The sequence below is a fragment of the Carcharodon carcharias genome, chromosome 5 (genome assembly GCF_017639515.1).
Source record: "Carcharodon carcharias isolate sCarCar2 chromosome 5, sCarCar2.pri, whole genome shotgun sequence".
In the NCBI taxonomy this organism is placed as follows: Eukaryota; Metazoa; Chordata; class Chondrichthyes; order Lamniformes; family Lamnidae; genus Carcharodon; species Carcharodon carcharias.
In genome coordinates, this window is record NC_054471.1 from 200,245,797 (window position 1) to 200,272,364 (window position 26,568).

Below are 26,568 nucleotides of genomic sequence, written 5' to 3' on the forward strand. Positions count from 1 at the left end.
CTCTCAGTTTTAGGCATTCCCCCCCAACCCCGTCCGCACAGGGAGCATTGGCCTGCCCACGTAAAATGGCGCCGCACTTCTGATCGGGGGTGCTGATCGGAAGTGCACCTGTACGCGCCCGCCCATCAACTTCCCCTCCAACGTGGGGGGGGGGGGGGGGGCGGAATTCAGCCCTGTGTGTGCTTCTGAAAGAGACATTTCAGATACCAAGCACATACACAAAATTCCTTCCTAATCAGTGTTATAACTAGGGTTACAAACCTAGTTCTGGGTATGCCACCTGCTGCATTAGTTCTCAGTTCAACATCACCATTGCCATGTTGGTGCTGAGCATCTCAACAGGGTCAAGAGGCCAAACCCACAGGCAGATAGAACACAGCCATCACTGGTGTTGGGACTTCGATTTTGTCTCAAAGCCTGAGAATCGAAGACCAGATTATATTGCCCTGTAAACATAATGGCTCTGATGGGTCTGGATTCAATGTTTTTCTTCCATTTCCCCATGACCTCAAAGCAATGACTTGTACTTTCAGTTTTGATTCACTCAAATTACACCTCAATTTCTATTTCACTTTCTCTAGCTCTTTCAAAAACTTAGTGATATTAAGTAGTGTGAGGCTTGGTTTCACAACAATGTGGTTAAGTAAAAGAACAAGCCTTCAAATACATCTGGATTTAGAATGCCCTTTCTTTTAATGTTCATAAATCAATATTTTTTTCTGCTAAACATCAAATTCAATAAAGCCTTAATGCAAAATATATCTGAAACTTAATGCAAACTTTTTTCTAGCAAAATAGAAGTGTCAAGACATTTTTGCAATAAAACAGCAACCAAGGGTTTTTCAACACATTCTTTAAAAAAAAAGTTCCACAAAAAAAGTACTGGAGCTGCATTTTTATCATTTGACTATCCATCACTATATTGAAACCTGTTTGTTTTCCTTATTATAATTTGCACCATTATGTCAAAATAGCTCAGGACCCACTATCTTCACGAGAAGATAGCTTGCAATGATGTGCAAGCAATGAGGTGCATGAGCATGAACAAAAATCAAAAACTACAAAAGAAATAAAAGCATTAGCATACACACTTTTGTATATGTTACTATGGATCTAAAAAAAATTAATCAAAGTACTGAGTTGTTGGACCATTCTGTTGGTTAGATTTTAGATGCTTGAGATAACCTAACGTTAATTCTGCATTGAAGTCAAATTTGCATAACATCAGAATGGGGTAACGGCACAATCGCAATACTGCAAATGGTCTACAAAATAAAAAATCTTCAGCACAAATAAAATAAATTGCACAGTACAGTTTGTTACACTACTCATTCAACTGCATTAACAAAAACTTAGGTGGGTGAAGATTAACTTGGAGTACTGCAGATTTTATTTCACAGTAAAACTTAAGGCTCTATATCTTTGTTAAAGATAGTGATCTGTCACTTCCATTTTCCTCCCACAAAATACACACTTTTCCCCAGAGTTAAAATTCAGTTCTGAAAGTTAATAAATAAATAAAACTTCAAATGAAATATATTGCCCTGTATGTTGACAGCCCTTTGGTAACACCAGTCACTCTTCATCCAGCCCAAACACTTCAGCAACGTTTTCAGGTTACTAACATTAACTCTAATGTCATAAATTTTCTTTGCACAAGACGCACATCAAGCCATAGCAGTCTTAGTTCAAGTACAGAAAAAGATTATTTACACAAAAGTGATCAAAGATTTATGATCTAATTATGTTATGTACATTGGATCCCATTGTAGATTCTGGTCCTTCAAAAAATCTTTCACCTTCATCTAATTTGCTTGCATCAACCGACTGTCAGTTGTACTGAAATTTAGCATTGTGAACACCAGCTCAGGAAGGTCGTATTCATGTTTCCAGCCCCAGTCATGGCGAGCATTCTGATCATCGAATTCCATTGGCCAGCTATCAGCTAAAAACAGACAGGCAAATTCTCAAAAACTTCTAGCATTTTTACTAGTCATAACAAGTATTAAAATAAAGACTTAGATAAGGAGGTTCCTCTCTTGACAAAAAAAAATTACAGCCTTTTAACAATCTAAATGCAAGAATGATTTGGAAAATGCTTTAATTTACATTTCAAAAATCACAGGTAGGACATGCCACAGTTAAAATCATAAAGCAAACCAAAGCTAAATAGGCCAAATAACCTGAGCTTTTACATTAGCTACATGGATTTAATAGGTACAGTGCACTGACTAAATTCTGAAGGGGTGAAACAACACACTTATAAAATTAACCTGTCAGAGCTAGATAGGTTGTTTGGCAGAAATTCACAGTATCTTTACAATGCAGGAAGAGGCCATTTGGCCCATCAAGTCTGCACTGGTTCTCTGAAAGAGCATTCCACCTAGTCCCACTCCCCTGCCTTATCCCCATAACATCGCACACACTCTTTTCAGGTAGCAATCCATTTCCCATTTAAATTCCTCGATCAAACCTGCCTCCACCACCCTCTCGAAGTTTGTTGCAGACTCCAATGACCTACTGGGTGAGAAGAATTTATGACTGATCATGTAATTTGAAGTTGGTGAAGTCAGTGAGCAGCTGTCAGCACTGTGAACAGCAAGCACCATTCCTTTGTTGCTGACCACAAGATCTGGGCCATTGTTAATTCTATGCACTCATTCACAAATTAGATGTAATAAAGCCCATTTTGGATACAGTGCATCACTGCAAGGACAAAATGTAACAGGAATGAGAAATTTCCAATCAACCAAAATACATGCTCTAATTGTAGATTGGTGTTCCACATGAATCTAGAAACTCCGCATCACAATACTAAGAATAGGCAATATGGACAGCACTTACCGATTGCCTGGCGTATTTCATCAACTTTGTAAGTGATCTTAAGGTCAGACAGGTGCTTTCGGACTTCAGCCACCAGCTCTTCAGGAGTGAAGCTCATTGCACTGATATTATAAGTTCTCATTGTAAGCTGTTCTGCTGGTGCTTCTAGGATTTCCAGTGTTGCGCGCAGGCAGTCATCTATGTACATCATAGGGAGCTTTGTATCAGGCTTCAAGTTACATTCAAACTTCCCTGTCTTTACAGCATCATGGAAAATTTGGACTGCATAGTCTGAAAAATAAAAGCAAACATCCAGTAATTGAACAAAGCCTGCCAGCTTTCATGCTTCAGTTAAACTGAGAAATATTTGCAGTGTCACCAATGCAGCCGGTCACCTTGGTTACATGACTACTTGGTCTTAGAAATACTCAAGCTGCAAAGTTTCACAAATTATTAACAGAATTCAAGTATATTACAAAGCAGCTATGTGCAAACTCTTACAATGATCAGAAAGCAAGATTACATGCTCTTAGCAGAAATAAATTTTTTTTAAAGAAAACACAAGGATCAGAAATTCCACGTTGAAGCTTCTTGAGGCAAGCAAATAGGCACTGCCCAAATATATAAGGTAAATTCAGGATCTACCTATAAAATGAACTCTGATAGTCTTTGCTTGACTTGGTTTGTCAAATTATAGCTGAATTGTGTTTGCCTTAGCTCCAATTCACCACTTCAAGCAGTCATAGAATCATCACTGTTATTTTAGCTTTTCAGTTAGATTTGAGAGGAACTTTAATTCAATCAAGATTACATTACACATGTTTTTCACTATACTATTAGATCCTAGATCCTTACCCCTTTGTGCGCTAAATTTTGTATACATGCATTATGGAGTGGACAGAAGTCAAATTGGGAAAATGTTTCTTCCCCGCCGCCCGATATGCCCACACCCTCCAATCTTCCTCCTTCAGCAAAAACACCTTGCCACCCTCCTTCCTACAACTTCCTGATGACTCTTTTGTCCACGCTTTTGCCCTTGAATCCCTGACCTTAAGCAACCACAGTGGGCTTCTCAGGAATGCTAAAAAAAAAAACGCACGATGCTGTTATTAAATTTATTGAGTAACAGATCAGGAAGAACCCAGACATTTTCTCCAATCTGTGTCAAAATTAATCTTAGTCTGGATAGCAATACAAATGGTCTCAACTAGGGTTCCTAATTCTCACCAATATTCCACCAAACGCTGCTCTCAAAGTACACTTAGGCAGCTGTCAGGCAAGACCATAATCATGATTGGCTTTGATGTGACATTCAATTAAGATTTACAAAGGAATGACTATTCAGACAACTAACTGAAGAATAACGCTTTCAAAATAAGTTACCATAACCTCTGCTTTTTAGTTCATTTTCTAAAGGTTTTGTTTACAAAAGACAGTTTCAGATGCTATCTCCCTCACGGCACGTGAATTGACCACCAAGAAATGCTGACAAAGCAGCATGGCAATAAAATGGAGAAAAAGCAAGGAGAGATTTTTGGGAGACCTGAGGGTTATAATGCAAGGAGTTCTCACAAGTTGAGTGGCTTGTTCCTGTTCTCAGGAACCCCAACTAACGGTTTATATGATTAGAGAAAAAAAATCAAAAGCCATCTTTCAATCAAGCTTTCGGGCACTCTAATATGATCTATTTTTTTCACTCCGGCTGTGAACTGACTTGGAATTGCTCCGTCTTACAAGAGCTGTGTAAGTGGAAGTTGTATCAATCAACATTATTTGATTATTATAGCTATTAAAGTTTATATTTGTTTTAAATAAAATTGCATTTACATTAAGCATTAGTAATATATTGCAGGAACTGAAAAGATCTGCCCCAGAATTTAGTCTTGGGGTTGCACAGAATTATAGGGCCTCTGTTGAATTCCATATCAAAATCAATTGTGTACAACTACCGTTAATTCTGTTTGTTTTTTAAAAAAAATCTGCATTTGCATTAAGTGCAAGTAGTAAGTTCACTCTTAAATGGATAAACCAAACCCATAAGAGTTTGAGTGATTGCACCATCATACACAGTTGACAAACATAATGTCTAAAATTACTTGACTGTAATTGAGGTAACAAGAGGGAGTGTTTATGTACTGGTTTATTTTGGGACTCAATTACAAAGTATCCGATTTCCTGAAGTTTCAAATGTGTTTTTTTTTTCCATGTCATACAGTATAATCATCTCAATGTGACTACAGTTTAGTAGAGTTTTTGTTACTGTACAATCCTGCAGATCATCAAAAGTTTATATTGCACTTGAATCTGTTACCTGAAGGAAACAATGCAAGGCGGGAACAGGACATTTGAGTGGAAGGCTGGAGTCAAATTTAAGGAGTATTCAATAGAGAAAAATAGGACAAAAGGAGGCAGCAGAAAAAAGGCATTAAAGGAGTTAGAAGAGAACAAACACTGAAGTTAATGTACCAGAGGTTGGGCAGTTAGGGGTGACTGATCTTGGAGAGGGAATATCCAGCTTTTCATGACCATGAGACTCGCCACCTGGTCCCTCAACCCTATTCTCACTAAAATACTGACCATTCAACCTCCTTTCCTGGTCCTCACATTAGCTGATATGCTACAAGTTCAATCTTCAGAAACTCATTCTCTCTTCTAAATCTGCCATCATTACCCCAATCCTCAGGAAAAAAGACTTGACCACAGTGTCCTTGCAAACTGCTGCCTCATCTCCTACCTCCCTTTTCTCCCAAGAGTGTTTACACCTCCCAAATCCATGCTCATCTTTCCTAGATCTCATGTTTAAACTCCTCCAAACAGGTTTCTGTCCATTCCAGTACTGAAATGGCTCTTATCAAGAAGTCTTAAGTTAATGCCCAAGTAATTGTGACCATAGTAAACTATTGCTCCCCATGCTTCTTGACCTGTCTGGAGCCTTCGACATGGTTGACGACACCATCCTCCTCCAGAACCTCTCCGCCATCATCTTGTTGGGCCGGTCAGCACTCGGCCTAGTTCCAATGTTTTTTTACCTAATCATAGTTGGAGTATCAACTGCAATGACTTTGCTTCCATTCCCTGCAGTTACCTCCAGTGTCCCCAAATATCTATCCTTAGCCTCCTCCCTCGGTGACATAATCTGAGAACTCAGCATTAGTTTTCATCCGTATGTTAACACCATCCAGCTCTACCTCACCAGCACCTCTCTCCTCCACTGACACTAAAAATTGTCAGACTGCTAGTTTGATATCTAGTACTGGATGAGCAGAAATTTCCTCCAACATTGGGAAGATCAAAGTTATTGTCTTTGGTCCCTGCTACAAACCCTTCTCTAGCTACTAAATCCATCCCTCTCCCTGGCTGCTTTCCGGAGGTTAACCAGACAATTTTCAGCCTTGATGTTGTGATAACTGACTCCAAGGTGAGCTTCTGACCACACATCCATGACTTCACTAAGATTGTCTATGTCCACCTCCTTAACATTGCCAAACTCTCAGTCTCAGCTCATCTGCTGCTGAAGCCACAAAACATGTCTTTGTTACAGCGAGACTCGACAATTCTAATGCACCCCTGGCCAGCCTCCCACAGTGTACCCTCCATAAACTGAAATTGATGTCATTCAAAATGCTGCTCCCTGTGCTCTTACTCATGCCAAGTCTTGTTCACCTATCACCACCCGCCCCCTATATTTGTTGACTTACGCTGGCTCCCGTTTAAACAACATTTTGATTTTAAAATTCTCATCCTTGTTTTCAAATCCTTCCAAAGCCTCATCCCTCTTTAGCCCTGTAATCCCACAAATGTACGAGACATCTATACTCATCTGATTCTAGCCTTCAGCATCTCGGATTTGAATCCCTCCATTGGTGGCCATGCCTTCAGCTGCCAAGGTCTTAAGCTCTGGAATTCCCTCCCTACACCTTTCTGACTCACTTTCCTGCTTCAGGACACTGCTTAAAAACTGCCTCTGATGAACCTTTTGGTCATCTACCAGAATATTATCTTTCATGGCCATGTCAAATTTTGGTTTAAATGCTTCCATGAAGCGCACTGGGGTATTTTATCACATTAAAGGCACTATATAAATACAAGTAGTTGTTGATGTTAATGTCCTCACATTAGAGCATTCAAATTCTGGAGGCATACAGAAGGGTTTCTTTCAGCAGCAGGCAGGCTGATATTGCCACTGTTACAGAAGACTGGAGACAACCTTAGGGCTAACCAGAACATGGGGTTTCAACTCCATCCGCACAGGGTGGGAGACGGTTTCAAGGCAGCTGCCTTTGCTGCCAACACCAGGCATGTGCAGTTGATTCTGTTGCTCCCTTACATCATAGCAAGTGATGGTGTCAGCAACAGCCAGGACCAAAAATGGCACTGTTCAAATAGTCACAGTTAGGTTTTCTCCCCTGTATAGGCAACAGTCAAAGCCATCCCCTTTTTGAAAAATAGGCATACAATTTCATGGAGGTCTAATTTAAGCACAAAATTTAATAGTAGGCTTGAAGTCCAGTCATGTAATAAGTGGTAACAAAAACAGAAAATGTTGGAAAAACTCAGCCGGTCTAACAGCATTCTTCAGAGAAATCATCATCATACGGGCTCGAAACATTATTTTTTTTCTCTCCACAGATGCTGTCAGACCTGAGCTTTTCCAGCATTTTCTGTTTTTGTTTCAGATTTCCAGCATCCGCAGTATTTTGCTTTTATCTACCTGTAATAAGGGGTGTTTCACACACGGTATTTTAATGGTTCTTGATCAGCTAAACAATCTTCAAAGTCCTCTATGTATCATTATTGCTTCATTTGGGTTCTGTGATTTCATGCAACTTCTGCATAAGGAGGGTTTCCTCAGGGATGAGTTTTAACCATGGGAGATTGGGGATTCAGCCTATCCTCTCTGGCAAAACTCAACAATTTGATACATGAACCAGAGTGGTGTACAGTATGCCAGGGCACCCTGTTGTTACTGAGTTTGGCTGGCTCAACATTGGAATTTGGAAGGCTACCTGTCCCTAAATGATTAACAGATCGCTTTACTGTTCTTCAGGCTAAACCTAAACTTCCAACCATATTCATTGCAGGAAGTGTGTCCATACAGATATAAAAACTTTTCATGCATGTGCCGAGGTGTACTACACTGGGTGCAGCGGAATGATGTCATTGGCATTCTGGACATGTGCAGACCAACCATTCTTGCTTTGGCAGGAGTTAGTGTTTCAAGAAAGCAGATGGCTTTGCTTCAGCACAAGTATGTAGCTAGGGGTGGATGGTGGGTGAAGTCAATGGTACAAAACTAATATTTGTAGCATCAGCTAAGACAGCGGTTTTAGTTTTCCTGACAATGTTGAACTGGAAGATATTGTTACTCAACTGGAGCCTGATGAGTGAAAGGAAGGTAGAGCTGGGTCTCTTCACACTACATGATAACTGATCGCTGTAAATGATGTCAATAAAGAGCGGCACGAAAATAAAGAGCGGGGAAAATAGAGGTTCTGAGAGATCTGGAGTTATTAATTCACAGCAAGAACCGAAGCCACTGCTTAGGATGCAATGGTTGCATTTAGACAAGGAGAAGGACTGAGCAGTATGTGGGAAGAGCAGTTGATCATGTACAATTCCAGGCACTGAAAAACAGTTGCATAAGGCCTGCTAATTATCTGAACAGTGTCACGTGCAAGTACTGCAACAAAGTTTTATACTGTACTTTATAAAATTCCTCTTAAGCAGACTTTAAAAAAAAAACCATTGTAAAATAGCATGGCACCAGCTGTAACAAGTCAGATCAGCAGGGAGTAGGTAAATGTGGTGCTGCATTGAGATCCAGACCCAGTTGCAATGTGCCATGGGAATCAGGGCCGCAGAAACTGTTATCAACTGAACCTTTTAATACACAATGGCTCCTTCCACACCCCAATATATTCCTGCTCAGCAGAGCTTCATCTCACTTAAGCCTACTATAACGAGTACACAATTTGCCAGCACTGGTATTACACACTAAACAGTAATTTAAGAATCACAAGAAAGAGCTAATATACCTGTTGTGCCACCACCAGGCTGGGTGTCAGCAGAAATGATACCAGGATACCTCAAGCATCGAAAGTCCATGCCGTACTTGTGGTGGTAATACTATTGAGCAAACACACAATACATATTTAAAACTCAACATATATCTACAAAGAAAATCAGATCCACAATTGGCACCATTTCATAACTACAGTAGCAATCTTTAATGCAAGTTCACAAAATTTAACTGCATTTAAATCAAACTTGCAGCACTTTTTAAGCCAACTTGAAATATTAAGTTCTGCCATAAAATGCCTACACAAAACAAATTTGAAGATGATCTCAGTTGTTCATAAATGTACTGAATGTTACAATTAAAAAAGGTTAAATGGAAAAATTTAACTACTGAACAGACAAATGTGTTATGGAATGAATGCAAAAAATAGGAGTTGCAGTATGCTATTTGGCCCTACTAGCTTGCTCTGCCATTCAACAAGATCATGGCTAGTCTCTCAACTCCACCTTCCCACACTATTCCCATATCCAAAAATCTACTGACCTTGGACCATTGAGGCTATTTTGCTATAACCTTAACCAGCCCATACACAAACCCCAATCTACTACAGACTGCATGCAACCTGCTGATTGAACGCCAGAAGAACAACATTATGAAATCATTACTCAAGTGATAGATCAGGCAAGCTTTCAGAATAAAAACAGAATTACCTGGAAAAACTCAGCAGGTCTGGCAGCATCAATTGATGCTGCCAGACCTGCTGAGTTTTTCCAGTTAATTCTGTTTTTGTTTTGGATTTCCAGCATCCGCAGTTTTTTTGTTTTTAAGCTTTCAGAATACTCTCCTAACCAACATCCTGGACCTTTTGGCTTCTTTTTCCATAGTCACACCGAATATGCTCCACATATCATACAATTATCACTTCCTGCACTTATCACAGCAGCGAAAGATCACTACCTAGCTCATTGTAATATAGGGATTTGTGCACCATTCTTCCCTCCATCACAAATAATCTGAACAGCAGAGGCCCAGAACAGGTTGAATGAATTCCACCAACAACTCTCCACAGATTTTTCCTATTTGCCCCTTGCATTAAGTAATGAGGACCGTTTTAAATCTGGTCAGCTAACTGGTCATTAATTCCATTACCCCTTCAGGTCCACATATGAACATCCTAATCAAGTACTTCCTAAAAATTCAAGTAGATGTCCACTAGACTTCCACAAACAATTCCAGAGAATGTGAAAAGAATTTGCCAATTCTCAATTCATGTGCACAATCCTATGTCATTTGTGTCTTTTAGGCAGTTATAACATTCTGTAAAATAGTTTTTTTATTAACTGGCCAGTAATTCCCAAAGTCAGACGTCACTTTTTCACAATTCTTAATATTAAACTTCATTTGTAAATAAGGTTACTATGAATGATAAATAGAATTATAAACAAGCAAAAAATTCATATAACAGCTGACTAAGTGGTTGCCACATTCAGAAACACAAACAATTGCTGACGTAAATAAGTAGATAGTCATCCCAGTCTAAAGTAGTAACATGCATAATAAAGCATCAGCTGTACAGCCCTTTCAAAGAGAATTGGAAAGAATTTGCCAGCAGGGTGCGGGAAAGATGAAAAGGGATTCAGGAGGAAAAACTTAAAGAAAACAATTAAGTCAAACTGAAGAATGGCCTCATTTCCAGAGTCAATTTAAAATTTAAAAAGGAAATAGCCAATTCTTAGTCCAACTAGGAATAAAAGAGAACCAAGAGGAGAGGCTTTTGTAGATATAGAACCTAGAAACATGGAAAGTCAATGGCTCTTTTATGTCAATATTCTTTAATGTCACATACCTCTCCCATTAGCTCTGCATGCACCTTGGAGACTCCATAGATTGTTCTCGGTCTCTGTATACAGAGATCAGGAGTTGGATTTCTGGGAGAAGTTGATCCAAATGCACCAATTGTGCTGGGAACAAACAGGCGAAGGTTATGCTCAGCAGCAATATCCAATACATTATGCAGACCTGTAAATAGATTGAAATTATACCTAAAACTTAAGAAAAATCACAATTGATAGAAGCATTTGTTTAATACAATCTGCTATTAAAGAAAACAAAATATATTACAAGCCAAGCAATTTTAGCACCCCGATCATGTAACTAAATATACTGCCAGCAAATAACTAGCTTCTAAAAGTTTCACGTTTTCAAAAATAAATTCCCTGTTACAGAAATGTTTAAGTGCAGCTCAAGCTAGTATTTGCACATACACATGTTGTTAAGCTATTTCAGGTGTCCAAAATGCACCTTAAGCAACCATTTTTGAGAAAAATGTAACCAAACTAAGCTCAAATTCAATTGTCTCAAATGTAGACATTAGAATATTTAAAGGAATCACAAGTTTGTCCACTCCTCACCTGTTATATTGACATTGCGTGCTAGAGGTACATTTGCTTCCCCGACAGCACTGAGCAGTGCACTGTAGTGAATCAGCCATGTGATACGATTGTTGACAACAATTTCACGCAGGTTCTTGTAATCCAAGATGTCAGAATATATAAATGGCCCTGGATAAGCAAGATGTGATTAGCTTAAAAATTTATGTTCTCGTCTTCTCAGTACTGGAAAACAAATTATTTTTAAATTCTGAGCACTTACCACTGTGGAACACATGATCTGGGGGTTTCCTGATGTCAGAGAGAATTACATTGTTTTTACCAAAGCGTTTCCTGTGATAGAATCAAATTATTTTTAGAAAAATCAGCAGCAGAAAGAAACACGACTAATTTAAAAATCCCCACCCCCCCCAAAAAGGTGCTTTTCGTGTTCCATATCGTGTCCACGTCAATAAACCATAATCTATACAAGTTAGCCACAGGCAGGAATTACCAATTAAAAAGTTGCATTTTGACAGCCATTATAAAAATTAGTATATCATATCCTTGCACAAAAAGCTTCTGCATGTATAAAACTGTTTTAGGCAATTTACAAGGCCAAGCATCATGAAAATATACAAAATGGGCTGATTCAGGCTAACTAATCTTAAAGAAAGAAATGTAAAGGATCATGGAAAACAGTAAAACAAGTGGTTTTGGGTTGATCTCATTTATATTTAAAATTCTCTGAACTTCTATTGGCTTGGCAGATTCCACTCATTACTGGAGGCAGCTCTATCCCACACAAACATAAAACTTTCATATTGCAGAAGGTCAAGTTGATCAGTTGTTGCACATCCACCATTTGAACAGTGTGAACCTTCTGTATTTCAAATACAAACGTTTCACTTACATACCGTAGCAAGTTAGCAAGTCCCACGCCAAGTTGTCCTAAGCCACCTGAAATGCAGAACACATTAGCATGAAACTTAATCATTATAGTTCCTTTCAATAGCACAGTGCTGCTTGGTTGGAAAAACTCATCTGTGCAGTTATCTGTACAAGATCAGTTCATAATTCACGTAAGAATTCTGACAACCCCAGGCAAGACACACCAATTGTTGAATACAACTTTTGGATATCTTGATAGAAGAGCAATTCACAACTGTACAGTATTAATTGCACATTTTTAAAATTCCAGTTCTTTTTTAAATTCTTTCACGGGCTGTGGGCATGGCTGGCAAAACCAACGTTTGTTGCCCATCCCTAACTGCCCTTGAACTGAATGGCTCGCTAGACAATTTAAGAGGGAAGTTAAAAGTCAACACATTGCTGTGGGTCTGCAGTCACATTTAGGCCAGACAAGGTAAGGATGGCAGATTTCCTTCCCTAAAAGGCAACAGTGAATCAGGTGTGTTTTTACAACAATCAATGATATTATCATGGTTACCATTACTGAGACTAGCTTTATATTCCGCAGTTATTAACTGAGCTCAAATTCCACCAGCTGCCATGTCCTCAGAGCATTCTCCGGATTACTAGTCCAGTGACATTACCACTGTGCCACCATCGCCTCTCTAGATCAATTGCACAATGGTACAGATAGGACAATGCAAAAGAGTAAAACATTATCAGAGAATGTTCAAAACATACAATTCTACAGACTGTATAATGGCATCAGTTGGGTAACACAGCACACAAAAGATAGCACTTTGGTAGTAAGAATAGAAAAGCAGAATAATCTTTAAAAGGCGTGAAACTTTTCAATGTTGATGTTCAAAGGGACCTGGGTGTACAAGAGGGACACAAAGTTAGCATACAGGCTAGCAATTAAGACAACAAATGGCAAGTTGGCTTTTACTACAAGGGGACTGGGGTATAAAAACTAGGAAGTTTTCCTACAAATGTGAAGAGCTTTGGCAAGAGCCACCTGGAATACTATGTGCAGTAAAAGGAGGATATACTTGCATTGAAAGCAATGCAGCAAAGGCTCACTAGATTGGTATTTGGGGTGAGAGGGTTGTCCTATGGTGAGAGGCTAAGTAAATTAGGCCTCCTCGAGTTAAGAAGAATGAGAAGTGATCTCACTGAAACATTCAAGTTTATGAAGGGATTTGTCAGCACAAACATTAGAGTGAAAATGTTTCACCTGGCTGGGAAATCTAGAACGTGGGTATCATGAAAATGTAATAATTCTCATATTATTGTGATTTATAGTAAAGGTAGGTTAATAGCAGCATTTGGATAGTTTGTGTGTGTGTGTGTGTGGTGTGATTTAATTGAATTGGAGACAGCTGGTCTGGAGGCTTTGAGTCATTAACAAAAAGCTAGGTTTGAAATGTTAAATACATAAACATGGCTGAAATTTTAGAATGTGAGGGGTGAGGAAAATTTGCTTTTTTGGATAAATTAGGTTAGTGTGAATTTCAGAAAGCTGGTAAGATGTTACACCTAGCCAGAGGAAGCTAAGCCAAAGCATGTTTATTTTTCCCAAAGGTTACTGATAGTATTAATACATAGTGTTAATACAATGAAAAGACTTATGAGAAAGGTAAAGTTCCAAAGACATATCAGAACAGTGGAATTTGCATTAAAAAAGGAGAAACATGTATAAAAGGAGAGAAGGCTGTGTGTAAGAGGAGAAGGCATTCTAAGATCGAACACCAGTGTGATAAGCCTCCGGCATCACGTTGCTGTCCACAGGAATGAAACTGAGAAAATTTACTTTAAATTCTGCTGTCCAGGGTACGATGCAATTTTGCCTGGATCTGTTTAAATATATATTTTTTTTTAAACTTGCCTTAAAGGGATGTAACTGGAAGCCAGATTAAATAGGGATTTTAGCAGTTATTATAGTCGTAATTTGTAGACCTATGTAGGTGTTTGAAATCTTTTTTGTCAATAAATGTTTAATTTAGTTTTCAAAAAACCTCAAGTCATGGTAATCTTATTACTTCTGAATTCAGGGCACACATCTCGAAATAAAATACAAATTGCAAAAGAGTTGTGGCCATGTGATCAAGTTTCCCTTGTGGGTTTGATCCACCTAGCACACATCATTTGCCACGTCACAACAGTGGGGGCACATTGGCTCCTTATCCCGAGACTATCATTTAGATCTGAGATAAGCAGAAATTTCTTCACTCAAAGAATCTTAGAATTTTCTACCAGAGGATTGTAAATGCCCCATTGTTGAATTTATTTGAGGCTGAGATAGAGAGATTTTTGGTCTAGGGGAATCAAGTGATATGCAGGGTGGATGGGAAAGTGGAGTTGAGGCTGAAGATCATCTATAGCAAATGGCAGAGCAAGCTCATGGGGCCATGTGGTCTACTCCTGCTCCTATTTCTTATGTTTCGTTTAGCATATAGCTGAAGTGCTCGTCGGAAGTATACGCTTAAACTTAACAAGTTTGCAGGTATTAATAATTAAATTGCTCCATGACAGTTGCTATATTTTTGTAAACAATTCACACACATTAAAAGGTGTACACAGCTACAGCCACACCAGTTTATTAGGCCAGACTTGAGGACTACGCAGTGAATCCCATTCCTTTGTTCTGGAATGGTAACTGTTAGCACCTCTGTGTTTGGCTTCTTATTTTACTTTGTAGTGTTGTTAACAGTTGTAATTGTAGGCATTTGTTACCATCAGTGTGATTATCTGAGGTCTATAACTTTAAGACTTCCAACACTGGAAACAACAGCAGTTCCCAGATGATTAGCAATTGCATAGTGGATACCCTGTCTGCCCTGCATTAGATATATTTGACTGGAGTGGTAGTGGGCCCTCTTACAATTGTTCTCAAGTGCCCTTGGGTTGGGGTAAGGTTAAAAATATTAACTGGGTTCTGATTTCAAAATGACTCATGCACATATAGTCATAGCATTTCAAGCAAGGACAGCACCAGATGTGACTAATCTAAATATTGTAATCAAATATCCTGTTTGTAGTCACAGCTACAACTCATGTTCAAAGAGAACAAATTGAGCAGGTTGTTGGAGGGTGCTCTATCTGTAGAACCATATCCAAGTAAGATGATTAAATAACTTCAGGAGGGCAAAACAAAAAATGGACAGAAACATAACAGTAAAACATAACACTGGGTTAGAAAGCTAGTACCTATTGAGCATACCTGTTTTCAAAATCCACCAAGGTGGTTTGTTGTATTTTTTCTTCCCAAAGTCCAACATTAGAATTTAAAGTAAAGGTAAAACAAGTGTCTAATTTTATACAGAGACATTTTTCACAAGTATACCAGGAGGTGTCAAATGAAGAAACACATACCTGTAATAAGAACACGGGGATGATCTGATTCAGCAAAAGACACGGAGTGAAAGCTAGCATCTGCATTTACTTGCCTTGGGGACCAGCTCATTAGCCTGACTGACACAGCAGGAATCTGGCAGCTACAACCATTGTTCAGCAGTGCCTGTTTAGCAGTCTTGGCCAAATTCCTGAAAACTGGCATCATTCACCTTTGAGGAAGAAAGGATACAAGTTTAACCGGAGTAATTAAGCGCTATACTCCAAAATTATGTTCATTTAATTATAAAATAATCTTCATTGGCACATTTAGAGTGTCCGTTCAGCCCAACTAGCTCATGTCAGTGTTTGTACACCACACAAGCCTCACCCCCATCCCTCTTTATCTAACTGTTAGTATATCCTTCCAATCATTTACCTTTCAGGATTATCTATCTTCCCCTCAAATTCAGGAGTGGTATTTGCCTCAACTACCACCCATGGTAGCACATGCCACATTCTTATCACTCCTGGGTAAAGAATTTTCTACTGGATGCATTATATATAATTTCATTGCAGTTATGGCCACTACATCATATTAATTCAGTTCAACTCTATGTCCTTTGAGCTTTGCTGTGCTCCAGGTTTCAGTACAGGATCTTTGTTTGTCCTTTTGATTTCAGTAATAATCCAACCAGTTCTCATTCCCTCTTGCTTTGGACAAAGGACAAAAATTTCACAGTTGGTGTAGGTTAGAGCCCTCCAGTGGACTCGAGCACACAAAGTTGAGATCTTATTGAAATCCTGATCAGTACTAAATAGGTTGCAAATGGTACACAAATTCAGCCACCTAGATTTAGAAAAACAAAGGTGAAACACTGGTGGGTATACACTGACTGGGGAAGTCTGCATAGTAAACAAAAAAAAAATGGCAGAGATAGGCATTGCCACCTTCGTGATATCCAACTATCAATTCAAAAAATAGGTAGAGAACGATGACCAATTCCTTTTAGACTATGGCAGAACAGAGATGGTATGTACCTATATACTCATGTAAAAGTAGAGCTTTTTAGGCAAAAAGCAGGGGGTCAACTTATACAGAAGTAATATTTTCAAGGGATGGAATTAATCATTATTCCTTATCATAAAGTTGGTGTCAATCTTTGGGTTGTTTGACAGAGAGAAAACCAAGGAGGAAAACAACACTATTTTTGAGGACAAGACAAAGGAAAGAAGGATTTAAAAAGAAACCCTACTGTCTCACGCTTTGCATGAAAGAGTAAGTGGAAGGAGGTTGCATGTCACCCTTTGAGGAAAGGATAGAGGGATCCAGGGGTTTGGGGGGGGGGTGGTGTCATGAGGAACATCTGCCAGCTTGGAGGCAGGGAAGTGAAGTGGTTGAGTGGAGGTCGCCAGGCAGCGCTGGAGTTTGAGGCTGCCTGTGGCATGGCAGCAGTAGCTGGAACAGGGAGGGTCAGCACCCTTCCGACACTCTCTGAACCTGGCAGAAGCCCCTTCCCTCTAGGATCATTCCAGGAGACCAAGAGACTTCACTGCAAAAACAGGGTCTACTTCCTGAGGATCTTGCCAAGGGGCTGAGTGGACAGAAGCCAATAGAAGAACAAGGGCAACAGTAAGTGTTGCAGATGTTTGATGCTCCAGTTCCTTATGGTTATTCTACGTCCAAGGCTTTCTTTTTGTATTATTATTTACTATTCCAGGTGTGGTGCTTATTTCCATTGATGTACTTCAATTTGAATTCCTGATCAGCAGTCATCTTATTGCTATGTAATAATTAGCTTCAATTCCAGCTCCTTTCGTCTTGACCACCAATTCCACAAACCCTTGTTATTTTTAGACTTGATTTACCCCCACTATCCCTCAAAAATTAAGGGTCGACACAAGGTATATGAAAAAAAATCAAGTCAGGGGTTGAATTTTACATGAGATCAACGATTACTTGAGGAAATATGGTACATTAAATGTCTGACAATTCTAACATCGACTGCATCATTAGATGTTTAATAATTAATATCCAATGTATTAAGCACACATTCGCCAGGCAAATCTTATTTGTTTACACATCCTGATGTCAGTGGAAGAACAAGTTACTCTAGGTCATATAGTGCACCCAAAATAAACTGAACAAACAAAGCAAGTTGTGCATGGCTTCTAATCAAAGTTCCAGTCTGATAAATAACATGTAACCTGCACAAAAATGCACAATGCATTCTGCAGATTTTCTCCCAAACTACTACTGGTTTTGTTTGCTGTAACTGCGGCTGATCAACAAAATGCAAAAATAGGATCCAAAGTGGGAGATGTTCAACACGTTTCCATTTATCAGTTCAGTTCAAAAATCAGAATTCAAACAATCTCATGCAGATAATGCGCAAAGAACATATTTGTTTATATATGTATTTAATGAAGCAGCAGTTAGGCTGTGCCCAAATTCACCTTAGCCACAAAATCATTAACATTTGTGAGAATCTATGTGCCTCCCACCCCACCAAGTGAACGTCCTATAAAAACCCTGGCTACTTAACATACACCTGCTACCATCCACCATCTATTGTTGTCTCGGGTGCTTCCTCTCAATTTCCTGGACTTTCCCAGGCCACGTAACGTTTTCACTGAGCAGGTAACTTATACAGTTCCTCATTCCAAAACCAGCCAAGAAACACACACTGCCCTTCTTCCAAAATGGAAGCTTTCCACCACACCTTTTGCCAACTGCTTCTGGGACTGACAGTTCACCACAAACTGAATATTCAAATGTGTTCCCTACTACTCTGACATAACACAGTGATCCAACACCTAGACCAGCGTCTCCCACCTGCTATCCCTCACCCACCCCATCCAGTTGCAAAGCACAAGACCAAAAGGCCTGGTGTGCCAAAAGGCAATGTCACATATTAGAAACCATGCTAAATGCTGTATAACTAAGTTGACAATGCCCAGAAAGCAGCTTACACTGGGTACCTGATCCGAGACACCTTTTGTTGCTCTGATAGCAAAGGACATGACAGCTGCCAAAAACTGAAATTTAACTGGATAAACGCAGTACTCCCGGGGACCACAAAATAGGGTAGAGGTTTCTTTCAGTTACAGGGACAGAGCAGAAGGACAACATAGACTAAGGTCTCTTCTGGTGAGACACCTCATAACCGCATTTATATTGGTAAATCCAAATATTTTTGGTACTACAAATAAAAAGGAAGTCAGCAAAAGCCCAGCTGAAGAGTGGGTAGCCACATCTGTACTAACAAATCCAAATAATTTTCATATTACAAATTTAAAAGAAAAACATAAGAGTCAATTCAGCCACAAGGATCTATTTACCTCTTTCCCCCCAGAGATCTATTGCTCCCACTAGCCCATTCGGGCAGTTTCTCTCCATCACCACGATTCCAAGACATGCTTTATGAGGAAAAGGGTGCACACTGTTTAGCAGAATAGTATTTAAGAAAGGGGATGATAGGGGAAAAGCACAGCACAAGATGTACAATAAATCAAGCTCACTGTTACTCAGCATGACTACTTTAAACAGAATTCCTCCACCTCTCCTGGCATGTATCTGGTGTTCTTGAATCTCCCTATAATTAACGGCAAATGATTAAACTAATCTGTATAAACAGCATCACTTTCACACAGCGCTGGTCTCAGTTACGTGCAGTCATGCAAGTACGGCTTTGACTGAAGGTTATACTCTACTGATCATCGTGTTCTGAAACAGAAAGCCACACATTTAAGTTTGGTGATGGCACAAAGATAGCATTGAGAGAGGGTAGAGGGGAGTGGAAAATTACAAAAGGGATATTAATAAATGGAAATGGGAAAACCTGTGGCAAAATGGATTCCAATGCAGAAAAATGGGGGGTAATCCATTTTGGACCTAAAAAAGAGTGCTTTCTAAATGGTTAAAAGCCTGAAACAGTGGGTCCAAAGAAACTTGGGATTTCACATACACAGATCATTAAAAATGTCATGAACAGCTACAGGAAATAATCAAAACACTAATGGGCTGCTGGCTTTTATTAGAAAACAGGTATACAAAGGGGTGGAAGTCGTGCTTCAGCTAGGTCAGACCACACCTAGGAGCACTGTGAACAGTTCTGGGCACAACATGACAAGGAAGTATGAACTGGCCTTGAGGCAGTGCAACTTAGATCTACATTAACTATTATTTATACAGCGCCTTTAACATAATAAAAATGTCCTCAAGAACAAGATTTAGGGAAGGGCAGATATCTGAGGGTTGCATAACTGGAAGGGATTACAGAGGTGGGGCGCGGTCAGGCCATGGAGGGGTTTGAAAACAAGAATGAGAATTTAGGGGAGAGAAAAAAAGTGAAACTTTGCTTAACCAAGAACTAGTGTAATTTAGCAAGCACACGTGATGGGCGAACTGGGCTCAGAGAGAGTTTGGATGCAGGCTGCAGAGTTTTGGATGGCTTCAAGTTTATGAGGGGTGGGGAGGTGGTAAGAATATGGGAGGAGTGCATTAGAAGAGTCAAAGGCATGGATGAGGGTTTCAACAGGAGAGCTGAGATATGAGAAGTCGAGCTTTATTTTGGAAGGGGAAATGGACCATCTTAATGATGGCACAGATATGTTTATGAAAGCTCATCTCAGGGTCAAATATGACACCAAAGTTGCAAACATTCTGGTTCAGCCTCAGACAACCCAGTTAGCAGAATAATACCTGAACTCCAAGAGTTAAATCGCAAACAGATTACACAAACTAGGACTGCATTTCCTCAAATTTAGAGGGCTGATTTGATCGAAGTCAAAGATATTAATGGGATCTATCCTATTTCTGTTGGAAAGGGAATCTATGAACATGAGGTAGAATTTAAAGATTAGACACAGGCCTTTCAGCAGTTAAGAAACACTTTTACATTCAAAGGATGGATGAAAATTGGAACACTCTTCCACAAATGGAAATTGATGATAGGTTAATTTTAAAATCTAAGTTACAGGTTTTTGTTAAAGGCATTAAGGGATATGGGGAAAAATGTATACGGCGTTAGATCACAGATCAGCCTTCTCACTGAATGACAAAAAAGGATCGAGACACAAAATGGCCTACAGTTATTAAAAACAAGTTTGAGCCCAGGTTTACAAATACACCCTGAAGTCTTCCACCACATCACTCCTGGGTATTCATTACTTAACCTGAGGATTTTCTTCAAATGCAACAAAATTACTTGAGAATCTTAGTTTACGTACATAAAATATTGATGTAAACCAGGAAACATAATTTGTCAAGGGGGCAAAGGAAGCAGATAAGAACATAGCTTCAAAATCTAGGGGTTCTAAAACAAGAAAATTAAAGAGGCACATTTCTCCTCAAGTAATTTACTAGATACACATAGGCAGAAACAGACCATTTGGCTGAAGGAGCTTTTGCCAGTGATAATGGTCCATATATGCCTCATCCCACTCTACTTCATTTAGCCTTTCTGCACATCCTTTCTCCATCTTGTATTTAACTAGCTTCCCCTTAAAGGCATCAATGCTATAACCACTCTCGGGGAAAAGATGTTTCTCCTGAATTCTCTAACAGCCCCTAGTCTTGGTCTCACCGTAAGTGGAAACATCTTAATGCCTACCTATCAACCTGGCATTACGTCCCAAATGCCTTCTTCCTACTATTAACCTGAGAAACCAATTCAATGTAATTAAATTAATGCTGTATTTAACAGCTAGACAATTATTTAATTTTGAAAAAATACGGATATTTTAAAAACAGCTTTGACACCAGACTGTAAAATTCAGGGTGAACATTTTGGATTCTCACAAGGCAGATTACATTGAAGTTATTAGTCAGTAAATAGCTACAATCACTTTTCGTTGCCATGAACATCCCTTTGAACTTTTCTTCCTTCTGAACTATAAAAGGTGCCATCCACGTTCCCTATTTGTCCCTGTTAATACTGAGACTCACTGTAGACACTTCCCAGGCCCCAATATTCACTCCCCCCCATGCGCCCCGGTCTCACCACCGCCCCCCCCCACCCCCCACTCTCAGCACCCCCCCCCACCCCCCCCAGTCTCACCACCCCCTCCTCCAACCCCCCCACACACCCACCAGTCTCACCACCCCCCCCCCACCCCCCACCCCCCAGTCTCACCACCCCCCCCCCCACCCCCCAGTCTCACCACCCCCCCCAGTCTCACCACCCCCCCCCCAACCCCCCCACACACCCCCCAGTCTCACCACCCCCCCCACACACCCCCCAGTCTCACCACCCCCCCCCCCCACACCCCCCAGTCTCACCACCCCCCCCCCCACACCCCCCAGTCTCACCACCCCCCCCACACACCCCCCAGTCTCACCACCCCCCCCACACACCCCCCAGTCTCACCACCCCCCCCCACACCCCCCAGTCTCACCACACCCCCCCCACACCCCCCAGTCTCACCACCCCCCCCCCACCCCCCCCAGTCTCACCACCCCCACCCCACCCCCCCCAGTCTCACCACCCCCCCCCCACCCCCCCCAGTCTCACCACCCCCCCCCCCCACCCCCCCCAGTCTCACCACCCCCCCCCCCACCCCCCCCAGTCTCACCACCCCCCCCCACCCCCCCCACACACCCCCCAGTCTCACCACCCCCCCCCACCCCCCCCACACACCCCCCAGTCTCACCACCCCCCCCCCCACCCCCCCCAGTCTCACCACCCCCCCCACCCCCCACCCCCCCCAGTCTCACCACCCCCCCCACCCCCCACCCCCCCCAGTCTCACCACCCCCCCCCACCCCCCACCCCCCCCAGTCTCACCACCCCCCCCACCCCCCACCCCCCCCAGTCTCACCACCCCCCCCCCCCCCCACCCCCCCCAGTCTCACCACCCCCCCCACCCCCCACCCCCCCCAGTCCTCACCACCCCCCCCACCCCCCACCCCCCCCAGTCTCACCACCCCCCCCACCCCCCACCCCCCCCAGTCTCACCACCCCCCCCACCCCCCACCCCCCCCAGTCTCACCACCCCCCCCAGTCTCACCACCCCCCCCACCCCCCACCCCCCCCAGTCTCACCACCCCCCCCCCCCCACCCCCCACACCCCCCAGTCTCACCACCCCCCCCACACACCCCCCAGTCTCACCACCCCCCCCCACACACCCCCCAGTCTCACCACCCCCCCCCACACCCCCAGTCTCACCACACCCCCCCCACACCCCCCAGTCTCACCACCCCCCCCCCACCCCCCCCAGTCTCACCACCCCCCCCCCCCACCCCCCCCAGTCTCACCACCCCCCCCCACCCCCCCCAGTCTCACCACCCCCCCCCCCCACCCCCCACACCCCCCAGTCTCACCACCCCCCCCCACCCCCCAGTCTCACCACCCCCCCCCACACCCCCCAGTCTCACCACCCCCCCCCCCCACACCCCCCAGTCTCACCACCCCCCCCACCCCCCACCCCCCCCAGTCTCACCACCCCCCCCACCCCCCACACCCCCCAGTCTCACCACCCCCCCCACCCCCCAGTCTCACCACCCCCCCCACCCCCCAGTCTCACCACCCCCCCCACACACCCCCCAGTCTCACCACCCCCCCCCACCCCCCACCCCCCCCAGTCTCACCACCCCCCCCCACCCCCCACCCCCCCCAGTCTCACCACCCCCCCCCCACCCCCCCCAGTCTCACCACCCCCCCCCCACCCCCCCCAGTCTCACCACCCCCCCCCACCCCCCCCACACACCCCCCAGTCTCACCACCCCCCCCCCACCCCCCCCAGTCTCACCACCCCCCCCACCCCCCACCCCCCCCAGTCTCACCACCCCCCCCACCCCCCACCCCCCCCAGTCTCACCACCCCCCCCACCCCCCACCCCCCCCAGTCTCACCACCCCCCCCACCCCCCACCCCCCCCAGTCTCACCACCCCCCCCACCCCCCACCCCCCCCAGTCTCACCACCCCCCCACCCCCCACCCCCCCCAGTCTCACCACCCCCCCCACCCCCCACCCCCCCAGTCTCACCACCCCCCCCACCCCCCACCCCCCCCAGTCTCACCACCCCCCCCAGTCTCACCACCCCCCCCACCCCCCACCCCCCCCAGTCTCACCACCCCCCCCCACCCCCCACCCCCCCCAGTCTCACCACCCCCCCCCCCCCCACCCCCCACACCCCCCAGTCTCACCACCCCCCCCCACCCCCCAGTCTCACCACCCCCCCCCCCACACCCCCCAGTCTCACCACCCCCCCCACCCCCCACCCCCCCCAGTCTCACCACCCCCCCCACCCCCCACACCCCCCAGTCTCACCACCCCCCCCCCCCCCCCACCCCCCACACCCCCCAGTCTCACCACCCCCCCCCCCACCCCCCACACCCCCCAGTCTCACCACCCCCCCCCCCACACCCCCCACTCTCAGCACCCCCCCCCCACCCCCCAGTCTCACCACCCCCCCCCCCACACCCCCCAGTCTCACCACCCCCCCCCCCCACCCCCCACACCCCCCAGTCTCACCACCCCCCCCCCCACCCCCCACACCCCCCAGTCTCACCACCCCCCCCCCCCACACCCCCCAGTCTCACCACCCCCCCCCCCCACACACCCCAGTCTCACCACCCCCCCCCACCCCCCCACACCCCCCAGTCTCACCCCCCCCCTCCCCCCCGCCCCACGGACCCAGCACCTGAGGTGAAGCTGCACCTCCCCCTCACTCAGCATCCACCGGGGGGGAGATAGGGGAGGAAAAGAACCCGACCCCGCTCGGCCTGGCCCGGCCCGGCTCGGCTCGGCCCGGCTCGGCCTACTCTGCTCTGGCCCGGCCCGGCCCGGCCCGGCCCGGTCGTACCTGAGCTCCCACCACCTTCTACCTCGGTCTCCCTCTGGTCCGACTCCGATTGCATCAGCCGCCTTCGCGCGGCCTTTTATAGAGACGCGAACTGTGGGGCTGTGGGAGGTGGGGTTGGGCAGGGGACGCTGATTGGGCAGGAAGCCGGAACCCCATCGTTCATTGGTTCAGCAGGAGGAGTGGTCCTGTCAATCACCCAGACTCGCCAATCAGCTCACAGTTCCTTCGCCGCCGGGCGGCAGGTCCCCACGTGGCGCCCGCCGAGCTCTGCCTTAGGGGCCAGGGTGGTGTCACTGAGGCTATTCGCCTGTGGGTGGTGTCACTGAGGCTATTCGCCTGTGGGTGGTGTCACTGAGGCTATTCGCCTGTGGGTGGTGTCACTGAGGCTATTCGCCTGTGGGTGGTGTCACTGAGGCTATTCGCCTGTGGGTGGTGTCACTGAGGCTATTCGCCTGTGGGTGGTGTCACTGAGGCTATTCGCCTGTGGGTGGTGTCACTGAGGCTATTGGCCTGGCTGGTGAAAGGCTTCAATCATGAAGAGCCACAATGCTACCATTTCTCAGCTATAGAAAGGGGAGGGGGATGGTGTAGTGGTATTGTGGCTGGACTAGTAATCCAAAGACCCAGGGTAATGCTCTGGGGCTAAAAACAAAATACTGCGGATGCTGGAAATCTGAAACAAAAACAAAAACTACTGCAAAAACTCAGCAGGTCTGACAGCGTCGGTGGAGAGAAAGACAGTTTCTTCAGAACTAAAGAGAAGTAGAAACGTGGTGAAATATATACTGTTTAAGGGGGCAGGGACAGATGAAGCTGGATAGAAAGCCAGCAATAGGTGGAGACAAAGGAGAGAATCCAACCATCACCCCTTGAATGTCAATGGCATTACCATCACGTAATCCCCCCACTATCAACATCTTGGGGGGTTACCATTGACCAGAAACTGAACTGGACTAGCTATATAAATACTGTGGCTACAAGAGCAGGTCAGAGGCTAGGAATTCTGTGACGAGTAACTCACTTCCTGACTCCCCAAAGCCTGTCCATCATCTACAAAGCACAAGTCAGGAGTGTGATGGAATACTCTCCATTTGCCTGGATGAGTGCAGCTCCCACAACACTCAAGAAGCTGCACACTGTCCAGGACAAGTAGTCCACTTGATTGACACCACATTGATAGTGGGGAAATTCAGCAATGGTAATGATGCTGAATGTTAAGAGGAACTGGTTAGATTCTCTCTTGTTGGAAATGATCATTGTCTGGCACTTAAGCAACAAGTAACATTTGTGCTACATATCAGCCCAAGCCTGAATGTTATTCGGGACTTGCTGTATGCAGGCATAGACTGCCTCATTAACGGAGAAGCTGCAAATGCAATTAAACATTGTAATCAAAATGCATTCCCATTTCTGACCTTATGATGGATGGGAGGTCATTGATGAAGCAGCTGAAGAGGTTGGGCCTAGGACACAACCTTGAGGAACTTTTGCAGTGATGCTCTGAAGCTGAAATGATTGGCCATCAACAAGTACAACCAACCATCTTTGTTCTAGGTATACCTCCAGCCAGTGGAGAATTTGCCCCCTTGTTGCCATTGACTTCGATTTGACTAGGCTTGCTTGATGCAAATGGTGCCTTGATATCAAGGGCAGCATCTCTCACCTCACTTCTGGAATTCAGCTCTTCCATCCACATTTAGACAAAGAAGTCTGCAGCTGCTTGGTCTTGGCAGAACATAAATTCAGCATCGCTGAGCAAGTTATTGGTGAATAAGAGCCACTTGACAGCACTGCTGATGACACTTTTCATTACTTTTTGATGTTTGAGAATAGGCTGGATGATGGTCATGAGTGTATGGCAAAATAGTGAGAAAGTAGTAAATAGTACCTTATTAGGACCTTGGCAGTAAACTGAGACAAGCAGAGTATAGCTTTGGGTTTAACCACAGATGAATCAAGCTTGTAATGGTGGCAGAAGTGTCAGCAGGATTAGGAGTAGCACTGAGCTGAGTAGGACATAAGAACATAAGAAATAGGAGGAGGAGGCCATTCTGCCCCTCAAGCTTGCCCCGCCATTCAATAAGATCATGGCTGATCTGCCCCAGGCATCAACTCCTCATAACCCTCAACTCCCTGATATTTCAAAAATCTATCTACCTCCTCTATAAATACTTTGTGATCTAGCCTCCATAACATTCTGGGGTAGAAATTCCAGACATTCACTACCCTCAGAGAAGAAATTCCTTCACATCTCAGTTTTAAATGAGAGCCCCCTTATTCTGTAACTATGTCCCCTAGTTTGAG

The 26,568-nt window shown here is 44.1% G+C and overlaps 1 protein-coding gene across 2 annotated transcripts; it reads right to left on the minus strand.

Annotated features, from left to right (window-relative positions):
• Nucleotides 1-670: 670 nt before the first annotated feature.
• On the minus strand, nucleotides 671-24,354 carry tdh (L-threonine dehydrogenase). Of its 2 annotated transcripts, none has more exons than XM_041188523.1 (9): nucleotides 24,265-24,354; nucleotides 15,499-15,689; nucleotides 12,129-12,171; nucleotides 11,495-11,565; nucleotides 11,254-11,403; nucleotides 10,689-10,861; nucleotides 8,859-8,949; nucleotides 2,845-3,114; nucleotides 671-1,945 (listed from the first exon to the last, which is right to left on the minus strand). In XM_041188523.1, exons 2-9 carry the CDS (start codon nucleotides 15,683-15,685, stop codon nucleotides 1,806-1,808), a joined length of 1,125 nt encoding a protein of 374 aa, XP_041044457.1. In that variant the 5' UTR covers nucleotides 15,686-15,689; nucleotides 24,265-24,354; the 3' UTR covers nucleotides 671-1,805. The 2 variants fall into 2 exon arrangements, with proteins under 2 accessions (XP_041044457.1, XP_041044458.1); XM_041188524.1 differs by lacking the exon at nucleotides 24,265-24,354 and adding an exon at nucleotides 24,103-24,198.
• Nucleotides 24,355-26,568: the final 2,214 nt, after the last annotated feature.

Coding starts and splice junctions, on each gene's coding strand:
- tdh (XM_041188523.1), bottom strand. CDS start 15,685: ATGATGCCAGTTTTCAGGAATTTGGCCAAGACTGCTAAACAGGCACTG. Junction 8,950..10,688: donor ATGCAGAGCTAATGGGAGAG/GTATGTGACATT, acceptor TTTGCTCAATAG/TATTACCACCACAAGTACGG. Junction 3,115..8,858: donor GCCTGGTGGTGGCACAACAG/GTATATTAGCTC, acceptor TTTATTTTTCAG/ACTATGCAGTCCAAATTTTC.